General features: G+C 44.8%; 1 protein-coding gene, 1 long non-coding RNA gene and 1 other non-coding gene across 3 annotated transcripts in view; 2 read left to right on the top strand and 1 right to left on the bottom strand.

Moving 5' to 3' along the window:
• Nucleotides 1–4,270: 4,270 nt before the first annotated feature.
• LOC144670388 (histone H1-like) lies at nucleotides 4,271–4,950 on the bottom strand. The gene has a single exon (XM_078532870.1). The coding sequence runs from the start codon at nucleotides 4,948–4,950 to the stop codon at nucleotides 4,282–4,284; it is 669 nt and encodes a 222-aa protein (XP_078388996.1). The 3' UTR covers nucleotides 4,271–4,281.
• Nucleotides 4,951–15,270: 10,320 nt separating this feature from the next.
• On the top strand, nucleotides 15,271–15,342 carry trnam-cau (transfer RNA methionine (anticodon CAU)). The gene has a single exon. It is a non-coding gene; the product is annotated as a tRNA-Met (tRNA).
• Nucleotides 15,343–18,115: 2,773 nt separating this feature from the next.
• The window catches only part of LOC144670415 (uncharacterized), an 83,866-nt gene continuing 77,961 nt past the window's right edge, over nucleotides 18,116–24,020 (top strand). Inside the window, exon 1 of the long non-coding RNA XR_013573870.1 lies at nucleotides 18,116–18,211. This is a non-coding gene — a long non-coding RNA (uncharacterized LOC144670415). The remainder of the gene's footprint in view (nucleotides 18,212–24,020) is intronic.

The raw sequence follows: 24,020 nt of genomic DNA, 5'->3' as shown, positions 1-24,020 counted from the left end.
CGTGCCGAGCCTGAGATTCATTGAGATGAGGGCGTAAGGGTCTGAAATTAAGTCCTTTGCTGAGCACTGAACGTTCAGCGACGGAGAGGGGAAGGTCAGGGGTATGGTGAATACACGGCCGGGGCTGCCATTGGAAGACGGGATAGGGACAGAGGGACAGGCAACGGTTGAGGGTCCTGGATGGGTGTTGGTGTCAATGAGTTGTTGGAGCTTGCGTTCCTATGCGCCTGAAAGAAAAAGACAAAGTTTCTTGTTGAAGCGTCGGATGAGACGAAGAATAAAATGAAACTGGGGATATGCGCAGCTTAGAAAAAGAGTGCGGCGGTGCTGCTGGAGGAAGAGGTCAAGTGTGTTCATATGGCGGCACATGGCACTGAGTGTAGATCTCAGAATGCGACGAGAACAGCAGTCCGAGGAGCGTTGTATGTCCCGGAGATACCTTTAATCCTGGGTGGGTTTGAAACATAAGGGATGGAACTTAAGTTGAAATCCACATGGGGTAAGTCGGAGACGGAGACAGTCAATGAGGAAGGAAATATGGCTGTGGAAGCGAGTTTTGGTAAACACCTTGTCAAACACCAGGAGAGAAATGGAAAGCAATGAAGGTGAACAAGGCAAGAGAGAGATACGAAAATCCTGTCGGAGAGAAGAGCACAACTTCTTCAAGGTAGGCATTCCTTGAAGAGAAGTGGCAGTCAATTAAACTCTAAGATAAAAGCAAAAAACTGCGGATGCTGGAAATCCAAAACAAATACCTGGAAAAACTCAGCAAGTCTGGCAGCATCTGCGGAGAGGAGCACAGTTAACGTTTCGAGTCTGAATGACCCTTCAACAGAACTAAGTAAAAATAGAAGAGAGATGAAATATAAGCTGGTTTAAGGGGCGTGGGTAGGACAAGTAGAGCCAGTGATAGGTGGAGATAACAAAAAGATATCTCAGACAAAACGGCAAAGAGTTGTTGAAGGTGGTGATATTATCTAAGGAATGTGCTAATTAAGGGTAGAAAGCAGGACAAGCGAGGCACAGATAGCCCTAGTGGGGGTGGGGTGAAGGAATCGAAAAAGGCTAAAAGGTAGAGATAAAACAATGGATGGAAATATATTTCAAAATAATGGAAATAGGTGGGAAAAGAAAAATCTATATAAATTATTGGGGAAAAAGGTGGGGGGGGGATCGGACAGGGGGTGGGGATGGAGGAGAGAGTTCATGATCTAAAATTGTTGAACTCAATATTCAGTTCGGAAGGCTGTAAAGTGCCTGGTCGGAAGATGAGGTGCTGAATGAAAGCCCCACTCACTCACAGGCACCGCTAACTGACAGATGCACAATGAGTCTCAAACACTATCACAGTCAGACACAGAACGACAGCAACAATCACTTTCAGTCCCAGAGACTGACAAGCACAGAATGAATCCCAGACTCTCTCACTGTAGCACGGCCTTACAAACAGTGAATAAATCCCAAACTCATTCACAGTATCAGAGTGAGTAAATCCCACACTCGCACACATTATCAGGGGCTCTCTGTTACAGATGGAATCCCGCTTTCCCGTATAGTCTCTCTCTGTGGAGAACGGACCCTCGCAAAACAATCAGGCGACATTCCCCGATGTATAGTAAAACACTGTGGAACTGGGGCTGGAGAGAGTCTTTGTAAAATGTATTTCCTGACCAAAGTAAATGGGCTGATGACGGGTCGGGAGGAGGAGTGGGGGCGAGAAATCACAATCTGATTGGCCTGTTTCCATTTCCAATCCTGAAATTATATACTTAGAGGCTGGTTCCGCCTTTAAACTGTCCATTCAGAGTCATCTTTTCCCAATCCTTCATTAACATAGATCTGGGAGACTGTCTATTTAATCGGCGCTCGGAAGGGGTTTGGTTTATTTCTGTGTCTGAAACTGAAGATGGTTGATGAGAAGAAACCAGCTCCCAAGAAGGGAGCCAAGAAAGCCTTAAAGAAACCGGTAGCAAAGGGCGGCAAGAAGCGGCGAAAGTCGAGGAAGGAGAGTTACTCCTGACCATTTTCTGAACAGATTCACCAGTCAGAGTTACAAGGACTATTAATACAATCTGCTCGACAATCCGCCTTTTTAGACTCTGTGAGGAACCGCCCCGAACAGTAATTGGCTGCAGCCTTACGCCCAGGCAGTTGCGTCCAAAATCGAACCAATGAATTAATCCCTGGCAGCTCAGGTCCTCATTGGTCGAGTTGTTTTTAATTGTCCATTTAAAAATTCCGCCTTTTTTTACAGCCGTTTCCCGTCTCGACAATAGACTTCGTTCTTCCCTTTTTTGAAAATTATAAATACCATTTTTCACACTCACTCACTATTTCCTAACCCCAATGAAATTCCAGTTCATGTAACCTGACCCGGCAATTTGTAAACCCCGCATCATCCTGGTGAATCTGCTCATTTTTGGACAGAAACACCAGTCTGTTGTTTGAACTGTGTAAAGTCAGTGCTGAGTTTCCCAGGCAATAACTGAATTGTTAATATAATAATAATTGAACATTGCTCCATACAGCACAACCAACCTTTAAAATCGCCGCTCGCTTAGAGGGCTGGAATGGGTAATAAAATAGAAACGGTGCTGGGGGCATCAGACCCCTTCCCATTGCCCTCATTCTGGGCTGTTCATTCCGATAAAGAGCGGGAACGGGAGCGGCTCGAAGCTCCCCCTGTTTCCGGTCTGAGTCTTGACGGACATCCGTGCGAATATTGGGAATAGGAGGAGGAGGCCACTCAGTCCATCGAGCCTGTTCCGCCATTCAGTGAGATTATGGTTGATCTGATTGTAACCTCAACTCCACTGACGGATTGAACGGCTGATGTCAGAGGAACCGCCGGATCCTGTCATTATTATCCGACCCATTATTCATCTAGAACAAAACCTTTCGGAAATGTGAAGCAGTGGAGAGACTTTTCAGTGTCAGTACAGAATGTGGCATCCGGGTAAATAAACAACGAGCAAACTGAGATTCTCAGTACATTCCCCGCCAGAACAAATCAGACACTAACATTCCCGATCACAGCCCATCCCAGCTCCCGCTCCCAGGTCTCTGCTCTCTCTGTGAGGCGGTGGGTGGCTCTTAAAAGAGCCTTTGTTGTGTGTTCGGTAAAAAGGGTCGAATGGTTTAGCCGCCGAAACCATAGAGAGTGCGGCCCTGGCGTTTCAGAGCTTACACCACATCCATGGCAGTGACCGTCTTGCGCTTGGCGTGTTCAGTGTAGGTGACCGCATCCCTGATCACATTCTCCAGGAAAACCTTCAGCACCCCGCGAGTCTCCTCATAGATCAAACCCGAGATCCGCTTGACACCGCCACGGCGAGCCAGGCGGCGGATTGCTGGTTTGGTAATGCCCTGGATATTATCACGAAGCACTTTGCGGTGCCGCTTTGCTCCGCCTTTCCCCAGTCCTTTGCCTCCTTTCCCTCTGCCAGACATGATGATTCTACACTCAGAGCGCTGCAGAATATGAGAAATCAGCTGTTTCGGTTCTTCTTTTATACAGCCCGCCCCGACCTGACTGAGAAAGGGGCAGAGAGTGAGAGGCGGGGTGGGGAGGAGACTGAGTGACAGACAGAACAGAGGAATGTCTATGATAATCCAACTCCGCCTCCTCCCTGCTAGAAACGACTTTGTTTTTAAATTATCGACAATGGAAGTTAACACAGCGCTCGGCACAAAGCTTATAGATTGGAGCTTCAAATTAAACGGTTCTAAAAACCCGCAGCTTTTAAATAAAGAGCTTTACAATTAAAATTCAGTAATATTCCCGCCCAAGTACATACACTATATGCTGTCAAATCCGCCTATTTCCACTTCACTCCCAGCTTCTGTTCTATCCCCACACACCTCCCCTCCAGGCGGGTTGAGCAGTTTACCGACACCTCACTCCAGCTGAATTAGACAAACTCATGTGTTGGGCTTTGAGTTGTAACGCGGGGTTTCTCCGCCCGGGTAACTGTCTTACACACACCCTGAATCTGTGAAAAGGGAAGGAGCAGAAACTGACAGAGCAGCTGAACAAATCCCCAGTTACAATGGGGCACGGACACCGCTCTGTTTTATTGCAGAGTGGGGGAGGGGATGGGTATAGTGCATGTCAGTGAGATACCGGGAATTTTCAATTTAATATAAATCATTTCAGTGTGAAACCTGCTCCCAGCGCCGGGAGAGGAACATTTGATTCGGGGATCAGCTCTTTCCTGAGAGACGTGGGCGGCTCTGAGAAGAGCCTTTGTGTTCAGAGGTTTACAATTTGCTCGGCTGGTTTCACTTCTTTCCTGGCGCTGCTTTCTTAGCCTTTGCTGCTTTCACTTTGGGTTTGGCCTTCGATTTATCCACTTTTTTTAAAGCCTTTCCGCCCGTGACCTTCTTGACGGGAGATTTTTTCTTCAGCGCTGCTTTCTTCACCGCCTTTTTTGGAGTTGCCGCCTTCTTGCTGCTTGTTTTCTTGACTGTTGCTTTCTTCGCTGGGGATTTCTTGGCTGCTACTTTCCTGGCTGGAGATTTCTTAGCTGCTGGTTTCTTTGTTTTCACCTTCTTGGCCGCTGGTTTCTTTACTAAAGATTTCTTGGCTGTTGGTTTCTTCTCCTTCTTTCCCACTTTCCCCTGGGATTCCTTCTTAGGGATTTTGAAGGAGCCGGAGGCGCCCTGTCCCTTTACCTGCACCAGGGAGCCGCTCTCCACCTTCCTCCTGATACTGAGCCTGATCTGGGAGCCGAGCTTCCCCACATCGACACCGCTGCCAGACAAAGCTTTCTTTATCGCGGCCAGGGACATCCCCTTGCGATCGCTGCACCCCGCCACAATCTTGAGGATCTGTTCGCCTAACTTGGGACCGGCTGCCTTCGATCGGGAAGCCGCCTTCTTCTTCTTGGGAGGTTTGACTTGAGCGGTGGCGGCTGGAGGAGCCGTTTCGGCGGCTGCAGTATCAGTCATATCCGAGACTGTGTGGAAAATCTCTCTGACAGTCAGAACTGGATCAGAAATGAAACCAGTGGTGGCGGCTCAGAGCAACTTAAACACAGAGAGCGGACGGGGCAGAGACAACCTGCTGTCTGCTCCCGGCTCCTCAGCCTCTCTGTGTTTCTCTCTCCTCATAAACTCCCCAATTCCACTTCAAATTAGACATTTCAGATTCCCACACTCGCTTCCTTCTGTTAACAAAATCCGAATCTTTGTTGTCGAGAATGTTCCATCCGAATTAAATGCAGCAATTTCGATTTAAACCCGTTTCTTTGCTGCTTTGATCGCGCCCTCTCAGCCGAGCGCTGACTTCTTCTCTGTGTTTCCACTGAAATCTTGAAATAAATGAAAACTTTGCCTTAAATTCTCTCTTCAGGGCTGAGCAGGGGAGCATCGCGATCCAATTGCAGGGAAATCTTGTGATTTTACACAAGAATGACTCGGAAACCTGGCGCTGAGGCCGGACACACAAACACAGTGACATTAGTCTAACCCGCCCGCCCCTTCAACACACTCTCGCTGATACAATGTCACTGTCAGCCTGTTCCTGCCCCACGGAACTCATTTCTTGCTATCTTGACTCCATTCTCTCTCCCCTTGTCCAGTCCCTTCCCACCGACATCCGTGATTCCTCTGACACCCTACATCATATCAACAATTTCCAGTTCCCTGACCCCAAACGCCTCCTCTTCACCATGGACGCCCAATCCCTCTACACCTCCATCCCCCAACCAGGATGTTCTGATAGCTCTCCGCTTCTTCCTCGAACAGTGGCCCGAACAATCCCCATCCACCACTACTCTCCTCCGTCTGGCTGAACTTGTTCTCACACTGAACAATTTCTCCTTAAACTCCTCTCACTTCCTCCGAATAAAAGGTTTGGCTATGGGTTCCCGCGTGGGGCCCAGCTATGCCTGTCTCTTTATGGGGTATGTGGAACATTCCTTGTTCCAGTCCTACTCCGGTCCCCTCCCACAACTTTTTCTATGGTACATCGATGATTCCTTCGTTGCTGCTTCATGCTCTCCTCTGGACTTGGAAAAATTTATTAATTTTGCTTCCAATTTCCACCCCGCCATCATTTTCACATGGTCCATCTCTGACACTTCCCTTCCCTTCCTTAACCTCTCTGTCTCAATTTCTGGTGATAGATTGTCCACCAATATTCATCACAAGCCTATCGACTCCCACAGATACCTCGACTACAGCTCCTCACACCCCGCTTCCTGTAAAGACTCCATCCCATTCTCTCAGTTCCTTCGCCTCCGTCGCATCTGTTCTGATGCCACTTTCAAAAACAGTTCCTCTGACATGTCTTCCTTCTTCCTTAACCAAGGTTTTCCACCCACGGTGGTGGACAGGGCCCTCAACTGTGTCCGGCCCATCTCCCGCGCATCCACCCTCACACCTTCCTCTCCCGGCCAGAACCATGATAGGGTCCCACTTGTCCTCACTTATTACCCCCCCAGCCTGCGCATTCAAAGGATCAGCCTCCGCCATTTTCGCCAACTCCAGCATGATGCCACCACCAAACACATCTTCCATTCACCCCCCCGCTGGTGGCATTCCACAGGGATCGTTCCATCCGGGACACCCTGGTCCACTCCTCCATCAACCCCCTCCCACGACGCCTTCCCATGCAACTGCAGAAGGTGCAACACGTGCGCCTTTACTTATCCTCTCCTCACCATCCAAGGGCCCAAACATTCCTTTCAAATGAAGCAGCATTTCCCTTGCACTTCCCTCAATTTAGTTTACTGCATTCGTTGCTCCCAATGCGGTTTCCTCTACATTGGAGAGACCAAACGCAGACTGGGTGACCACTTTGCAGAATACCTTCGGTCTGTCCGCGAGCATGAGCCAGACCTCCCTGTCGCTTGCCATTTCAACACTCCACCCTGCTCTCATGCCTACATGTCCGTCCTTGGCCTGCTGCATTGTTCCAGTGAAACTCAACGCAAACTGGAGCAATATCACCTCATCTTCGGATTGGGCACTTTACAGTCTTCTGGAATGAATATTGAGTTCATCAATTTTAGATCATGAACTCTCTCCTCCATCCCCAACCCCTTTCCGATCCCTGTTTTTATTCCCCAATAATTTATATAGATTTTTCTTTTCCCACATATTTCCATTATTTTTAAATGTATTTCCGTCCATTGTTTTATCTCTACCTTTTAACCTATTTCGATCCCTTCCCTTCACCCCACCCGCACGAGGGCTATCTGTACCTTGCTTGTCCTGCTTTCTATCCTTAATTAGCACATTCCTTACATAATATCACCACCTTCAACACCTCTTTGACCTTTTGTCTATGACATTTTTTGGCTATCTCCACCTATCAATGGCCCTCTATCCAGCTCTACCTGTCCCACATCCCCTCTCCCTTAAACCAGCTTATATTTCACCTCTTTTCTGTTTTTACTTAGTTCTTAGTTGAAGAGTCATACGGACTCGAAACGTTAACTGTGTTCATCTCTGCAGATGCTGCCAGACCTGCTGAGTTTTTCCAGGTATTTTTATTTTTGTTCATATCTACACGTTGACAGGACAAACTGTGTCTCAGATTTACAGCTCCCAGGACAGGCTTTCCTCTCCTCTCGGCCTGTGCTGTGGATTATTTGGAACTAGTTGTTGTTTCCCAGCTCAGTAACTGTTAAACCTTCTGAGACCGGAGCTGCTCACAGTGTCTGTTCCCCAGATTCAGGAGGTTGCAGCCAATCACAGCTGTGCCTGTGTTAACCCATAACTGGTTTAAATTATTCTCTTGTTCACAGGAAAATTTACTTTTGATCATTGGAGGGGGCATCGAATAAAACTTTGTGGGTAGAGTTTAGGAATAAAAAAGGGGCAACCACATTATTAGGTGTTTATTATAGACCCCCAAATAGTCAGCGGGAAATTGAGGAGCAAATATGTGCACAATTTTTGGAGGTGGGTAAAAACAATGACAATAGGGTGATTATATTAGGTGATTTCAACTTTCCCAACATTAATTGGGATAGACAGAGTGTTAAGGACTTGGATGGAGTGCATTTCTTGAAATGTGTACAAGAGAACGTTTTAGGTCAATATGTAGTGGGTCCAATAAGGGACGGTGCATTGCTGGACCTAATTCTGGGGAATGAAGCTGGACAGGTGGCTGAGGTAGTGGTGGGCGAGCATTTTAGTGATAGCGACCACAACATGGTACAGTTTAAGTTTGTTATGGACAAAGAAATCGAAAAGTTGCAAAAAAATGTTTTGGATTGGGGGAGAGTGGATTTTAGTAAAATAAGGCAAGATCTGGCCAAGATAGACTGGGAACAGTCACTTGTGGGAAAATCTGCAGAGGAACAGTGGGGGGTGTTCATAAAGGAAACGGGGAGGGTACAGGTTCAATATGTTCCCTTTAGGGTGATAGGAAGTAGTAACAAACCCAGAGAACCATAGATGACCAGAGATATTCAGGTTAAGATGAGATAGAAAATAGAGGCTTTTAGCAGGTACAAGGGATGCAAATCAGCAGAGGCATTAGTGGAGTACAGACAGTGCAGTGTGGACCTTAAGAAAGCAATTAGGAGAGCAAAGAGGGGATATGAGAGAGCTCTGGCTGGTAAAAGAAGGGAAAATCCCAAGATATTCAATAAGTATTTCAATGGGAAGAGGATAACCAGGGAAATAGTATATGGGATCAAGTGGGCATTACATGGGTGGAGCCAGAGGACATCACTAGAGTTTTGAATGTATACTTCACGTCCGTCTTCACCCAAGAGAATGAGGATGAATGTATCGAACTCGGGAAGAAAGACTGCGAGGTACTTAACCAAATTGATATAGCGATTGACAAGGTATTGGTGGTGTTGGCAGGTTCAAAAGTGGATCAATCTCCAGGTTCGGATGATTTGTGTCCCAGACTGCTGAGGGTGGCAAGGGAGGAGATCACAGGGCTCGGACCCAAATTTTAATTCCTCTCTGGCCACGGGGAAGGTGCCAGAGGACTGGAGAACAGCTAATGCGGTTCTGCTATTTAAGAAGGGTTGTAGAGATACACCAGGGAACAACAGGCCAGTGAGTATCGCGTCAGTGGTAGGGAAACTATTGGAGAAATTTCTGAAGGAGAGTATCTGCCTCCACTTGCAGAGGCAAGTTTTGATCAGCGATAGTCAGCATGGCTTTGTCAGAGGGAGGTCATGCCTAACAAATTTGATTGAATTATTTGAGGAGGTGACCAGGTGTGTAGATGAGGGTAGTGCAGTTGATGTAGTTCATATGGATTTCAGCAAAGCCTTTGACAAGGTCCCACATGGGTGACTTATAAAGAAGGCAAAGGCACATGGGAAACAGGGTAACTTGATAAGGTGGATTCAAAATTGGCTTAGTTGAAGGAGGCAGAGGGTGATGACAGAAGAATGCTTTAGTGACTGGAAGCCAGTGTCCAGTGGCGTACCACAACGATCTGTGCTCTGTCCCCTATTGTTTGTCATTTATATAAACGACATAGATGACTATGTGGGGGGTAGGATTATTAAGTTTGCGGATGACACAAAGATTGGCCGGGTGGTTAACAGTGAGGTTGAGTGTCTTGGGCTACAGGAAGATATAGATGGGATGGTCAAATGGGCAGATAAGTGGCAGTTGGAATTTAAACCTGAAAAGTGTGAGGTGATAAACTTTGGATGGAGTAATTTTACAACAAAATATTCAATGAGTAGCATGGCACTAGGAAGTTCTGAGGAACAAAGTGCCCTTGGCGTGTGTGTCCATAGATCTCTGAAGGCGGAGGGGCATGTTAGTGGGTTGGTGAAAAAGGCATATGGGTCACTTGCCTTTATCAATCGAGGCATAGATTACAAAAGTAGGGAGGTCATGTTGGAGTTGCATAGAACCTTGGTGAGGCCACTATGCATTTCTTGTCGCCACATTATAGGAACGATGTGATTACACTGGAGGGGGTGCAGAGGAGATTCACCATGATGGTGCCTGGGATGAAACTTTTAAGTTATGAAGGGAGGTAGGATAGACTTGGGTTGTTTTCGTTGGAGCAGAGAAGACTGCAGGGCGACCTGATCAAGGTGTACAAGATTATGAGGGGCATAGACAGGGAGCAGCTTTTCCCCTTTGAGGAAGGGTCAGTCACAAGGGGGCATAAGTACAAGGTGAGGGGCAGGAGGTTTAGGGGGGATGTGAGGAAAAACATTTTTACCCAGAGTGTGGTGATGGTCTGCAATGCACTGCCTGGGAGGGTGGTGGAGGCGGGTTGCCTCACTTCCGTTAAAAAGTACCTGGGTGAGCACTTGGCACGTCATAACATACAAGGCTATGGGCCAAGTGCTGGTAAATGGGATTAGGTAGGTAGGTCAGGTGTTTCTCACGTGTCGGTGCAGACTCGATGGGCCAAAGGGCTTCTTCTGCACTGTGATTCTGTGATTCTGTGATTTGAAGATAGACTGTGTGCACTCAGTCACTAAACAACAGTATCGCACCTTCATGTGGAGTTCAAGAGAGAGGGGGTGGAGGGATAGACAGAGACAGAGTGAGTGAGGGCGGTGAGACACAGACAATGCATCAGTTGCAGAAATCCTTGTAAATTCTGGTGTTATCCAGAAAGATTCTCATGAAGAGGCAGAAGCTGCAGTCTCAGATCTTAATGATATTGTAGCACAGACACATCATTAATCCCACACACAGGAATAATGCTGTATTTTAACAGAAATGAGGCAGTATGAACACAATGGTCCAGTTCTAAAAATTGTGCAAGGTCAGAGGGACCAAGAATCTTTATATCTTTGAAGGTGACAGGAGATTTTGAGGGTGTATTTCAGAAAGCAAATGGGATCTTTGGTTTCAACAACAGAGGTACTGAGCATAGAAGCAGGAACGTTATATTTAACATTTATAAAGCTCTGGTTAGGCTGCAACTAGAGTATTGCCTACATGTCTGGTCACCACGTTTTTGGAAGGATGTGAGAGTCTTTGAGAGAGTGTAAAGGAGATTTCCTAGAATAGTTCTAGGCATGAGGGATGATAGCTGCAAGGTTTGTTTGCGGAATCCGGAGCTGCTCTCCTTGAAGCAACCGAGATTGACGGGAGGTCTGAGAGAGGTGTACAGGATTATAACAGGTTTAGATCAGGTAGACAAAGGAAAGCTGTTCCCATTAGGTGAGAGCAGAAGGAATAGGCAGCACGGATTTAAAATATAAGACAAGATGTACAGGGGGGATGTGTGCAAGAAATTTGTTACATTCTAGGTAATGACCTGGATCTTGATCCCTCTGGGCATTGTGGAAACGGAGATGGTGATTACAAATGGAAATTGGGAAATAAAGTTGCAGGAATGGAGCAGGAGAATGGGCCTGACTGGATTATTCTACAGACAGTCAGACTGGATGGGCCGTATGGCCTCCTTCTGAGCAGCAATGTCTCCATGACTCTATGTCTCTCTGTCTCTATGACAGTGTCAGTGAGTGAGAAACAGTGGCCCATGTTTAACCCTCGGTTCCTTTTTGTACTCCCTGCAGCTCAGGGCCATTGGGTATCACTCTCAGTGAGTGTTTCACTCGGATTGAATGAATCTGGGAGAGTTCATGACAGATATTAACTCCTGCACGGTCCTAGCAAACACCACGACTACCGGCTTCCTCCAGTGATTCTGCAGGATTGCTTTGTGATGACGGGCCCCTGAACAGCAAACAGGCTGCACAGAAAGATCTCAAGCAGAAATTCTTATTTCATCGTTCCCTTTCTCAGGAGCTCCACATCTTTTGCTGATCTCGGATATAAATGAATTGGAGAACGTTTCAAAACAAAATTGTTTCACGGAATGTTGTAGAATTCTGCGTCATTCTGACCCACCAGAGCTCAATGGGTGGGAGCGGAAGAGCGCATGGGCGCTGCTCTCCCCCAGCTCCACCTGGGACAGGAAGAGCCGCCAATGGAGTGACCTCAGTCCTGGGGGAATGGAACAAACAGCAGCCTCCTGGGAGGAGGGAGACAAAATGGCAAGAAGCTGTTATTGAAAATAATTGCTGCTTTCTCCCCACAAAGCAGCAGTGAATATTCTTGGTTGAGTTCCCACTCCCCAGGTTTGTTGATATTGGACAGTGAAGAGTTTGAACAGAGCCGGACAGTCGGGACGTGGGGAGTCAGACAAGGAGCAGCTATTGCAGGCACCAGATGAGAAATAGGACGGGCACTTTTTAAACAGCGGCAGTTTGGTTTCGGTGGCAGTTTTAATAGTGGAGATGGTGGCGTAGCGGGAATCTAGAGTTCCAGGTTAATGAACATAAGAACAGAAGGAACAAAGAGCAGGAATAGGCCACTCGGCTCCTCGAGTTTGCTCCACCATTCAATAAGGTCATGGTTGATCTGATTGTAACCTCAACTCCACATTCCTGTCTACCCTCGATAACCTCTCACCCACTTGCTTTCATGAGTCTACCCCTGCTTTAAAAGTATTCAGAGAATCCACTTCCACCCTCTTTTGAGGAAGAGAGTTCCAAAGACTCAAGACCCTCAGCGAGAAAAAAATCTCCTCATCTCTGTCTTAAATGGACGACCCTTTATTTTTAAACAGTGACCACGAGTTCTAGATTCTCCTCCAAGAGGAACCATCCTCTCCACACCTATCGTGTCAAGAAACATCAGGGCCCCCTCAGGATAATGTTATGGAGGCGAGGGATCAAATCCCACCACAGCTACTAGTGACATATAATTCAAAAAAACCTTGAAAGTCATGTTGATAAAAAACCCATCTGGTTCACGCACTCTCCTGCTCTGTTTGAACGAATATACATTCCTGAGACTTGGGCTCACTGCCAGTCTACCATAGTGCTAACAAAAACGGAACATTCTGGAAAACTCAGGAGGTCGAACAGCATCTGTGGAGAGAAAGACAGAGTTTACCTTTCATGTCTGTATGACTCTTAAACGTTAACTCTGTCTTTCTCTCCATAGATGCGGTTAGACCTGCTGAGTTTTTCCAGCATTTTCTATTTTTCTTTCAGATTTCCAGCATCTGCACTATTTTGCTCTTATCTTACTGTGTTGTTGGTGCTTGTGGAACTGGTGTCTCTGCTCTCTGTGAGTGATACTGTACTTACTGTGTGAGAAGGAGCTGGCTGCACTTCTCCTTTTGTCACCGAATCACTATTTTGATTCAGCTGCTATCAAACTTTTGCCTGTAGGAAGAAAAAGGTATTTATAATAATTCAAAGAGAGGTGAGGTTGCAAATACAAAATAGACCAACGCATTTGTTTCAATTAATTGTCATTACGAAAAAACAGAAAATTAAAAGCAGCAACTGAAGCAGGGCCTGATCTGAAGGGTAATTAGAGCAAGGCAACATATTCTGGTCTTGTCAGCGACTCCTACAGCCCGTGAACAAATAAAAACAAAAGTGGATCCCGAGTGTGGGTAGTAATTCGAACTGTACAGAACTCCCTGCTCTGTCACTCAGTCCCATTCATGGAGCAGTGAATTGTTTCTGGATGGCAGGAAATTGTTGTAAAATGTTCCAAGTCCTTGCTCTGCAGTAGCTGGGTGCTGCAGCACTGTCGTGCAATCAGACACTGACTCTGTTCAGAGAGAGAGAGAGAGAGAGAGAGTGGAAGCAAATCATCCTCTAACCCGAATGTCTGAATAATAGTAAGAATAACAGAGACATTCAGATACAGAATTAATCCCACTTCCCCTGTCAGTAATGGGGTCTGATAGACACAGATTGATTCCCACATTCACATTCTGTACCACTGCCTGATACAGACCCTCATCCTCACATATAGTACCAGGCATTGACCCATAAAGAAGGAACCCTGCTCTCACAAATTGTTCCAGAGACTGAGATGCAGAATGAATCCTACACTCACAAACACTATCTGTGATGGACACATACAGAACAAATCTCGCTCAAGTCCAAAAACAGAGTTCTCGGGATGTATCACACAATCACATTCATCACTAGAAGGTAACAGACACAACTGAGAATTGACGATTGTAGTCCAGTTGCGAATTAACCAGATTTTCACTCAAGAAGAGGGAACATCTGAACACAAGATGGAACACATTAACATGACAGGGAAAATTAAGGCCCCTGAAAGAAAATAATTGTGCAATAGAAAACACCCTCACTGAGCAACAGAGACCATCTTTGCAGAACAGGGAGCACTTTGAAACAACAGAGAACATTTTAATGCAGCTGGGAAAACGTTTGCACGACAGGGAAGCGGGTTACACAACGGTGAAGATCTCTCAACAGCAGAAAGCACAGTTACACAATAGAGAGCACAGTCACACAACAGAGGGCACAGTCACACAACAGAGAGCACATTTACATAATAGAGAGCATTGTTACACAACGGAGAGCATTGTTACACAACAGGGAACCGAGTTAGACAACAAAGGGCACAGTTATACAACAGAGTACACAATTACATTTTCGTGAATACAGTTACACATCAGAGGGCACAGTTCCACAACAGAGAGCACAGTTAAACAACAAAGGGCTCAGTTCGACGACAGGGGGCTCAATTAAACACATGGCACAGCTACACAACAGAAAGCACAGTAACACAGCAGAGAGCATATTTACACGACAGATAACACAATTACACAACAGAGAGCGCAGTGAAACAACATAGGACACAGTTACACAATAGAGGGCAGAGTAACACAACAGAGAGCACAGTTATATGAGAGCAGTTACACAACGAGAGCACAGTTACACAACAGAGAGCACAGTTATACAACAGAAGGCAAAGTTAGACAACAGAGGGTACAGTTAAACAACATCGAGCACAGTTAAACAACAGAGGGAACAGTGAAACAACAGAGAGCACAGTTGAACAACAGAGAACAGAGTCCCGCAACAAAGAGCACAGTTACACAATAGAGAGCACTTTTATACAACAGGGTGCACATGCACAAAACAGAGTGCACAGTTACACAACAGGGTGCACAGTTACACAACAGGATGCACAATTACATTACACGATGCACAGTTACACAATAAGAGTCATTGTTACAAACAGGGGACATCTCTGTGTAGCTGGGAACAGTTTACAGAAATGATTAGTTTCTCCACCTCAGTGTCTTGCTAATTTTCTCGGCGTCTTTCTCTGTTATCTTGTGTATCCTGACAGTCTCTTGCTGCCTTTCTGTGTGTGTTTTTCTGTCTGTTTCTGGTGTTACGCAGTGGAATTGTGCAGCCAAGATGATCCACCCAACACATCTTCTCTTGCTCAAAAGCACAAAGCAAGTGACTATTTAGTTCCCTAATACACAAAACTAACATTCATCAACTAGTGACAATGTGCAGCAGAGTGGCGCAGCGGAAGCGTGCTGGGCCCATAACCCAGAGGTCGATGGATCGAAACCATCCTCTGCTATTTATATACTCACTAAAATAAACATTTTGCTGCTACCCACAAACTTATCTCATTTGTAGGTATTAGCATTGGCATCTCGCTTCCTGTAAACACTTCAGTCTGCAACAAATATCTCAAATTGCTTTCATTCACACAAGGATACTAGCTGAAATTGCAAACGCACATCAGCTGAGACCAGCCCATTTCTCGCAAAGAGCTGGCACAGTCTGAATGTTCTTCTCTCGTTCACTCTCACCCCATCATTACCTGAATAGGAAATTCCTGAGATGGGAATATATAGTGAAATTGATATTCATTGCATGCAGTCTGTCCGACCTATATGACAAGCAGCAGTAATTCACCATTCTAATTTGGACAACAGCTTCCTAAACTGCGACATGTACCATCGAGGAAGAGAGGATCATCATAATGAAGACAGCATCATGTCAAAGGCAGTTAATCAATATTTGGGTAGATATCAGCGTTCCTGCTTAATTACTGGTTTAAAACTGGGATAGTGAAGTTTCCTTCCTTGGACCTTTGAGAGCCTCTGATTGTTTCCTTTATCCTGCTAGTAGCTGTTCGGAATTTAATGTGTTCAGCTTCCTGCTCATTCGGCCCTTACCGACCTTACTTAAGGTGAAAATTGTAACATTTCTGTGACCTTTCTCTGCCTCTAACATATTGTGGTCACTCATTGCTAGATGCTCATATACTGCCAGAATATGAATTAATTATCTCTCGTTACTTATTACTAAATCTAACATTTTTCTCTTGTGGTTTCCAAATCAGGGTGGAGGGCAGGAGAGGTTAAATGACAAAAGAGTTTTTGGTGCAAGGTTAAGGTAAATGGGCAAGTAACAAATCCAAAGATGTGTCTGAAGGAGATGTGAATGATGGGATGATGAACGTCTGCCATTCAAAAGCAAAAACAAGAGAAAAATGTGAATTCAACCAAAATATCCAATTGAAAAGATACATAATGGGGATTGAGATTACATTCTCAAATTGTTGTACTCAGTGTTGAGTCTGGATGGTTGTAAAGTGCTCAATTTAAAGATGAGACACGGTTCCTCAAGCTTACATTGAGATTCATTAGAACACTGCAGGATGTCCAGGACAGAAAGGTCAGCGTGAGGACAAGATGGAAAATTAAAATCACAGGAGATTGGAAACTCAGAGTCGTACTTGCTGACAGAGCAGATGTTTATCAAAGCAAACACTGAAACTGCCTAACATAGATCAGACCACCATTGTGAGCAGTGAATACGGGGTGCTAAATTGAAGAAAGTACACATAAATCACTGTTTCAGCTGGAATGAGTATTTAGGTGAGGACAGGTAATATTCCATACCAACACTGCTAATTTACCTTCTTTTTTTCTCAACTGGTTATCTCTCCTCTCTGTGATTGACAGGGCCCTCAAGAACTTCTGTTCCATTTCGCGAACTCGGCTCTCATCACTTCCCTCGCTCCCCGTACACCGATAGGCTTCCCTTGTCCTCACCATCCTCCCCACCATCTTTCACATTTAATGGATCATCCCTTGTCATTTCTTTGTAAGGCAGAGAGTTGTTGCGGTCTTAAACCCTCTGCCGTAATTGGTGGTGAAAGCCGAATCAAAATAAACTTTCAAAAGTGAAACGAGTAAATACCGAAGGGAAAATATTTTAAGGCTATTGTAAAGGGGAAGGGGAGTGGCACTGATTTGCTTCTATAGAGCTTGCACAGAAACGATTAACACAAACGTTTCCTCCCGTTTCGCTGTTTAGAATGAAATGGCGGTAAACACTTCCCAGAATGCTCTGGGGGATATAAAACGGCCTATCTCGAGCGGAAGGGCCGCACTGCGCAGGCGCACCTATGTCCACCGGAAATCCTTTCTGCGCCGAGCATGCGCGGTACATCTCCCGGAAGCTGAGCGTGGTCGAGTGCAGCCTCAGGAGCCCGATTCTCAAAGTCCGAATCAGAGGCTCCGGGTCCGATGACGTGCGGCGAGGAACCCGGGCAACGGCACCATGAAGCCGATGTGCACCATCCCAGACGCCGCTTCCCGGTTTCATCTCCCGTTTGCACCGAGTCTTTGATGCGGTAACAGAGAGGGTTGGGGAGGGTGATGCTGTTCATGTGGTTTACATGGATTTCCAAAAGGCATTTGATAAAGTCTCACACAACAGACTTGTCAACAAAGTTACAGCTCATGGAATAAAAGGGACAGAGCAACATGGATATGGGATTGGCTGAGTGACAGGAAACAGAGGGTAGTGGTGAATGGTTGTTTTTCAGACTGGAGGAAAGTTTATAGTGGAGTTCCCCAGGGGTCGGTGTGAGGACCCTGCTCTTCCTGATATATATTGTTGACCCACTGCTTGGTGTATGGGGCACCATTTCAAAATTTGCAGATGACATGAAACTTGGAGGTATTGTGAACTGTGAGGAGGATAGTATTAAACTTCAAGAGGTCATAAGCATATTGGTGAAATGGGCCGATAAGTTCGACCTCAGAATGACCCGGGGCCGGCCCTGGGGAGCATGCACACTCTCAATGCCGGGGAAGACAGTGCATTTGATAGAGCCGTTTCTGGGATGCAGGGAATTGTGGGAACTGCAGTCACCATGGGCAGATGTTAGTAAGTGTTTTATTGCAGGTTGATTGTCAGTAATCCGAAATATGAACTTTACTTTCTCCACAGATGCTGTCTGATGTGTGGTGTATTTCCAGCATTTTCTCTCTTTATTCCAGATTGCCACTATACACATGATGTTGTCAGTGAACTATTGCAGGTGTTGCTCACAAAACCAAAGTCAGAAACTCAAACTGACAAATGAAGAACACTTTTGAATCAGAATGGATGTTGGACGTGGAAGCCGTTCGTCGCTTACTTTGAAGGTATGTTCTTTTGGCTGATTTAGAACTGGAGAGTAGAGAGAGGATAAGGTGGTGGGTTTAACCGCGAGCAATTTTGAGAACAGTAGGGCCCAAGCATTTCTGATATCAGGTCATTTACTGTTTCCTGTACAGTAACAGAGACTGACAGGAAGTATATTTCAAATTTTTATGTAACAGCAGAGAGTGACAGACGGTGTTAATTCCACCCATATTCATATACTGTAAGAGAGATTGACGGAGAGTTAATTCAAAGAATCATAGAATGATTACAGCAATGACGGAGGCCATTCTGCCCTTGATGTCTATGCTAGCCTTCTGAAGGAACAAATCACCTCTTCCACTTCACCGCCTTTTCCACATAGCCCTGCACATTTTTCCTTTTTGGATAATGATCCAATTCTCTCTTGAATTCCTTGATTCAACCTGCCTCTACTACATTTTCAGGCACTTCTCCTATCCGGTCAATGCATGACAAGGTTTTTCCTCATGTTGCCATTGCTTATTTTGCCACTTAGCTTAAATCTGTGCCCGTTGTCCCTCTACCTTTCCACAAATGGGATAAAAAGTCTTCCTGTTTGCTCTGCCACACTCGCAGTAACAGAGACAGACAGAAAATTAATTCCACATACATTCAGTAATGCAAATTATTAGACTTTTTATTCAAACTCACATACAGTAACAGACTCTAACAGAGAGTTAATTTCACACTCAGATCCAGTAACAGACATTGACAGGAAGACAATTCTACAATCACGTACAGCAACCAAGACTGTCAGAAATTTAATTTCACACTTACTCACAGTAACTGAGACTAGCAGAGAGTGAATACCACACTCACAGCATAATTGATACTGACAGGTACTGAATTAATTCTGCATTCCTGTACAGCAAAGAGGTTGACATGTAAGGTATGAATTCCACACCCACAGTCAATAGCAGAGACTTAATGATAGAGATTTAATTCTTCACTCACATAACAGAGACTGAGAGTTAATATCTCACTCATATACAGTAACACATTGGCAGATGATGAGTGTGGAATTAACTTTCTTGAAGTTGCAGAGCCTGAAAAGGAGTTATTTCCATGGCCTGATACAGTAACCGAGACTGACAGATACAGAATGAATTCCACGTTCTGATACAGTGACAGAAACTGACAGAGTTAATTCTATATTTACCTACAGTAACAGATTATCATACAGAGTTAATTTCACACTCACGTACAGTAACCAACATGATTGGATGGAAAGCTAAATCTGCGCTTGCATATGCGACAGAGATTGAAAGTTAAGCTTAACACAATAGGAAGGATCTGAATGTGTTGGAGAGAGTGCAGAAGAGGTTTATGAGAATGATTCCAGGTATCAGGCACTTCAGTTATGAGGAAAGATTGGAGAAGTTGGGACTGTTTTCCTTGGAGAGGTGAAAGCTAAGAGGAGATTTGATAGAAGTTTTCAAAATCATGAGGTGTGTGGATAGAGTAGATAGAGAGAAACTTCCCACTTGTAAACGGATCGAGAACCAGAGGACATGGTTTTAAAGTGTTTTGGAAAAGAAGCAAATGCGAAGTGAGAAAAAACTTTTTCACACAACGAGTAGTTAGGTTTTGGAATGCACTGCCTGGAAGTGTGGTGGAGGCAGGTTCAACTGAGTCATTCAAGAGGGCATTGGACGATTATTTGAATAGAAACAATGTGCAGGGTTATGGGGAAAAGGCAGGAGATTGGCACTACGTTAAAATGCTCAGAGAGCCGATGCAGACACGATGGGCCAAATGGCCTCCCTCTATAGCGTAACAATTCTGTGATTCTGTGAATTCACACTCACATTAACAGAGACTGACTGATAGAGAGTTAATTCCACACTCACATACAGTAACAGAGACTGACATAAGGAGTTAATTCCATATTTTCATACAGCACGAGGGTGACAAAGAGTGAATTCCGCACTCATATACAGTGTTCGAGATAAAAACAAAAAACTCCTGCGGATGCTGGAAATCCAAAACAAAAACAGAATTACCTGGAAAAACTCAGCAGGACAGTGTTCGAGAGTTAGTTCCACTCTCATAACCGTAAAAGAGACTGACAGAGATTTAAATTACACACTCGCATTCAGTGAGTGATGGACAGAGAATCAATTCCACACTTACATGCAGATCAGACTGAATTAATTCCACACTGAAATACAGTAAAAGAGACTAACAGACAGAGATTCAATTCCACACTGACAAATTAAAAATATAAGAAAGAGAAGCAGGAGGAGGCCATTCAGCCCATCGGGCCAGCTTCGCCATTCAATAAGACCATGGCTGATCTGATTGTGGCCTCAAACCCATTTTCCCACCTGCCCCATAACCCTTGACTCTCCTACCGATGAAAAATCTGTCTAACTCAGCGTGAATATATGCAATGAGCCAGCCTCCACTGCTCTCTGAGGTGGAGAATTACAAAGATTCAGGATGCTCTGAGAGAAGAAATTCCTTCTCCCCTTCTTCTTAAATTGGAGATGTTTATTTTTAAACTGTGTCCCCTGGTTCTATATTCCCCGCAAATGGAAACATTCCTCTCAACATCTACCCGGTCAAACCCCCTCAGAATCTTATTTGTTTCAATGAGATCACCTCTCATTCTTCGAATCTCCTATGTGGATCAGCCCAACCTGCTTAAACATTCCTCAGGAGACAACTCCTTCATCTCAGGAGTCAGTCTAGCACCTCTGTGAATTGCCCCCTATGCAATTATATCCCCCTTTAAATAAGGAGACTCCAACATAACACAGTACTCTCGGTGTAGTCTCACCAATGCTGTGTAGTTGTAGCAAGACTTTCCTACTTTTATACTCCCCCCCCCCCCCCCTCCGGGAATAAAGGCCAACATTCCATTTGCCTTCCTAATTACTCGCTGCAGCTGCACATTAACTTCTTGTGATTCATGTACAAGGAGATCTTGATCCCTCTGTACTGCAACATTCTGCAGTCTCTCTCCACAGTATCACTGCATCGAAGGAGGCCATTCGGCTTATCAAGTCTGCATTGGCTCTCTGAAAGAGCATTCTACCTAGTACCATTCTCCTCCCTTGTCCCCATAACCTTGCACGTTCTTTCCTTTCAGGTAGCAATTCAATTCCCTTTTGAATATCTCAAGCAAACCTGCCTCCACCACCCTTTGAGGAAGTTTGATCCAGACTCCAACCACCTTCTGGGTGAAAAAAAAATTAAATTTTAAATGAAACTTTGAGTCTATCTCACATCACATTTACTCCTTTTGCCAATTATTTTGAGTCTGTGCCTTCTGGTTCTTGATGTTCTATTGAGTGGGAACAATTTGTCATTTATTTACTCTGTCCATTCCCCTCAGGATCTTGAATGCATCCCTCAAGTCTCCTTTAAGCCACCTTTTCTCCAGGGAAAACAGCCCCAACCTCTCCAATCTATCCCCATGGCGACAGTTCTTTATCTTGGAATCATTCTTGTGAATCTTCTGTGTACTCTCTGCAATGCCTTAACATCCTCCCTTAAGTATGACACCCAGAACCGCACACAGTACTCCAGATGAAGCCTAAAAAGAGACTTATAAAAGTTCAACATGACCTCCTTACTCTTCACAGAATCACAGAATCTTGTACTCAGTGCCCCTATTAATAAAGCCTAAGTTACTATATGCTTTATTACCTGCTCCCTCAACATGCCCGGCCATCTTCAATGACATATGTACATATACAATGCAGTCCCTCTGTTCCTGCACCTCCTTTAGAGGGTCTCCCTTTATTTAATACTGTCTCACTATATTTTTCCTACCAAAATGAATCACCTGGCACTTCTCTGCATTGAACTTCAGCTGCCACTTGCCTGGCCAATCCACCAACATGCCTATGTCCTTTTGAAGTTCAAGACTATCCCAATCACAGTTGACAATGTTTCCAATCTTCGTATCATCTGCAAATTTTGAAATCATGCCTTGCACACCACAATCTAGGCCATTAATATATATATCATTTGAATAATGTGTTGTTTTTCTATTCTTCCCATCAAATTTTCCCACTTTGTATTTCATCTGCCAAATGTTTGCCCACTGATTTAACCTTTCTATATCCTCTTGCAGACACTTTGTGTCCCCCTCACAATCTGCTTTCCCACCTATTTATGTATTGTCTGAAAATTTGGTGATGCTCTCCCCACTCATCTATGTCATTAATATAGATTGTAAATAGCTGAGAACCCAGCACTGATCCTTGTGACGCTCTACTGGTTACAGTTTGCTACCCTGAAATTGACTCACTGCCATAGAGTAACAGAGACTGACAGACAGAGAGTTAATTACACACACATTATTATAGATTGACAGAGAGTGATTTCGACACACACGTAGTGTAACATTGATTGATAGAGTATTAATTCTGCACTCACACACAGTAACAGATTGACAATGTTTGTGCCACATTGACACACAGTAATGGAGACAAAACGATTGAGAGTTAATTCCAGGCTGTCATACAGTAACAGAGACCAACAGATAGAGAAATAATTCCACACACACATAAAGTAACGGAGACTAATGTAGAGTTAGTTGTGCACTCATGTACAGTCACAGAAACTGAGAGAGAGTTAATTCCATATTCAATTACGGCAATAGAGACTGAGAAAGAGATAATGCTGCCCTCATATACAGTAACAAAGACTGACAGTTAATTCCACTCTCACATGCAATAATAGAGAGAAACAGGGAATTACTGCCCCACTCAGAAACAGTCATAAAGAATAACAGAGACAGAATTAATTCCCCCTCACATACACTAACAAGATGGACAGAGAAGTAATTCCACCCAGAAATGCAGTAACAGAGACTGACGGATAGAGAGGTAATTGTGCACTCATGTACAGATTGACAGATACTTGAAATTAGTTAATTCTCGATTCACATACAATAACAGAGATAGACAGGTAGAGAGTTAATTCCACACTCTTGTACAATAAAAGTTACCAGGTTCTCGCTTGAAGAATTCACCTGACATGCATCATACAGTCTTTTCATTGTTTCATTATATTTACTATTTTCTTCTTCATCAAAGGAGCTCTGGCTTAGGTTACCCTCCCTTTCCCCCCTCATTGGAATGTACCTAGTCTGTACTTGAAACATCTCCTCCTGAAAGATCACTCATTGCTCTGTTACAGGTGTCCCTGTCAGTCTTTGGTTCCATTTTACTTTGGCTAAACCCCCTCTCCTCACATTGAAGTTAGTCCTTTTCCAATTTAGAAGTTCTACTTTTGATTGCTCCTTGCTCACCTCAAGCTTATGATACGATGATCACTCTTACCCAAGGGTTCACCCACAGACACTTGGTTCACTTGGCCAACCTTGGCCCACCTCATTCCCCAGTACCAGATCCAGCAATGCCTCCTTCCTAACTGGACTGAGAACATTCTGGTCGAGGAAGGTCTATTGAACACATTTCAGAGACCCCTGGATATCACCACTCTACAGCTCTTGTCGCTGTTTAAAAATAAGGGGTTGCCCATTTAAGACAGATGAGAATTTTTTTTCTCTGACAGGGTCTTGAGTCTTTTGGACTCTCGTCCTCAATGGTGCTGGAAGCAGAGTCATCGAATATTTTTAAGGCAGAGGTTGATAGGTTCTCGATAGGCAAGGGTGTGGGGGGGAGGTGAAGTCTTATCACGGGCAGGCACGAATGTGGAGTTGAGGTTACAGTCAGATCAGCCATAATCTCATTGAATAGTGGAGCAGGCTCGTGGGGCCGAGTGGCCTCCTCCTGCTCCTAATTCATATCTTCCTATGTTCTTAGACACCTC

Source organism: Cetorhinus maximus, chromosome 31, assembly GCF_964194155.1.
Source record: "Cetorhinus maximus chromosome 31, sCetMax3.hap1.1, whole genome shotgun sequence".
NCBI lineage: Eukaryota > Metazoa > Chordata > Chondrichthyes > Lamniformes > Cetorhinidae > Cetorhinus > Cetorhinus maximus.
This window is presented reverse-complemented; position numbering and strand designations above follow the sequence as displayed.

Excerpts from the sequence above, each read along its gene's own strand:
- LOC144670388 (XM_078532870.1), bottom strand. The coding sequence starts at position 4,950 with ATGACTGATACTGCAGCCGCCGAAACGGCTCCTCCAGCCGCCACCGCT.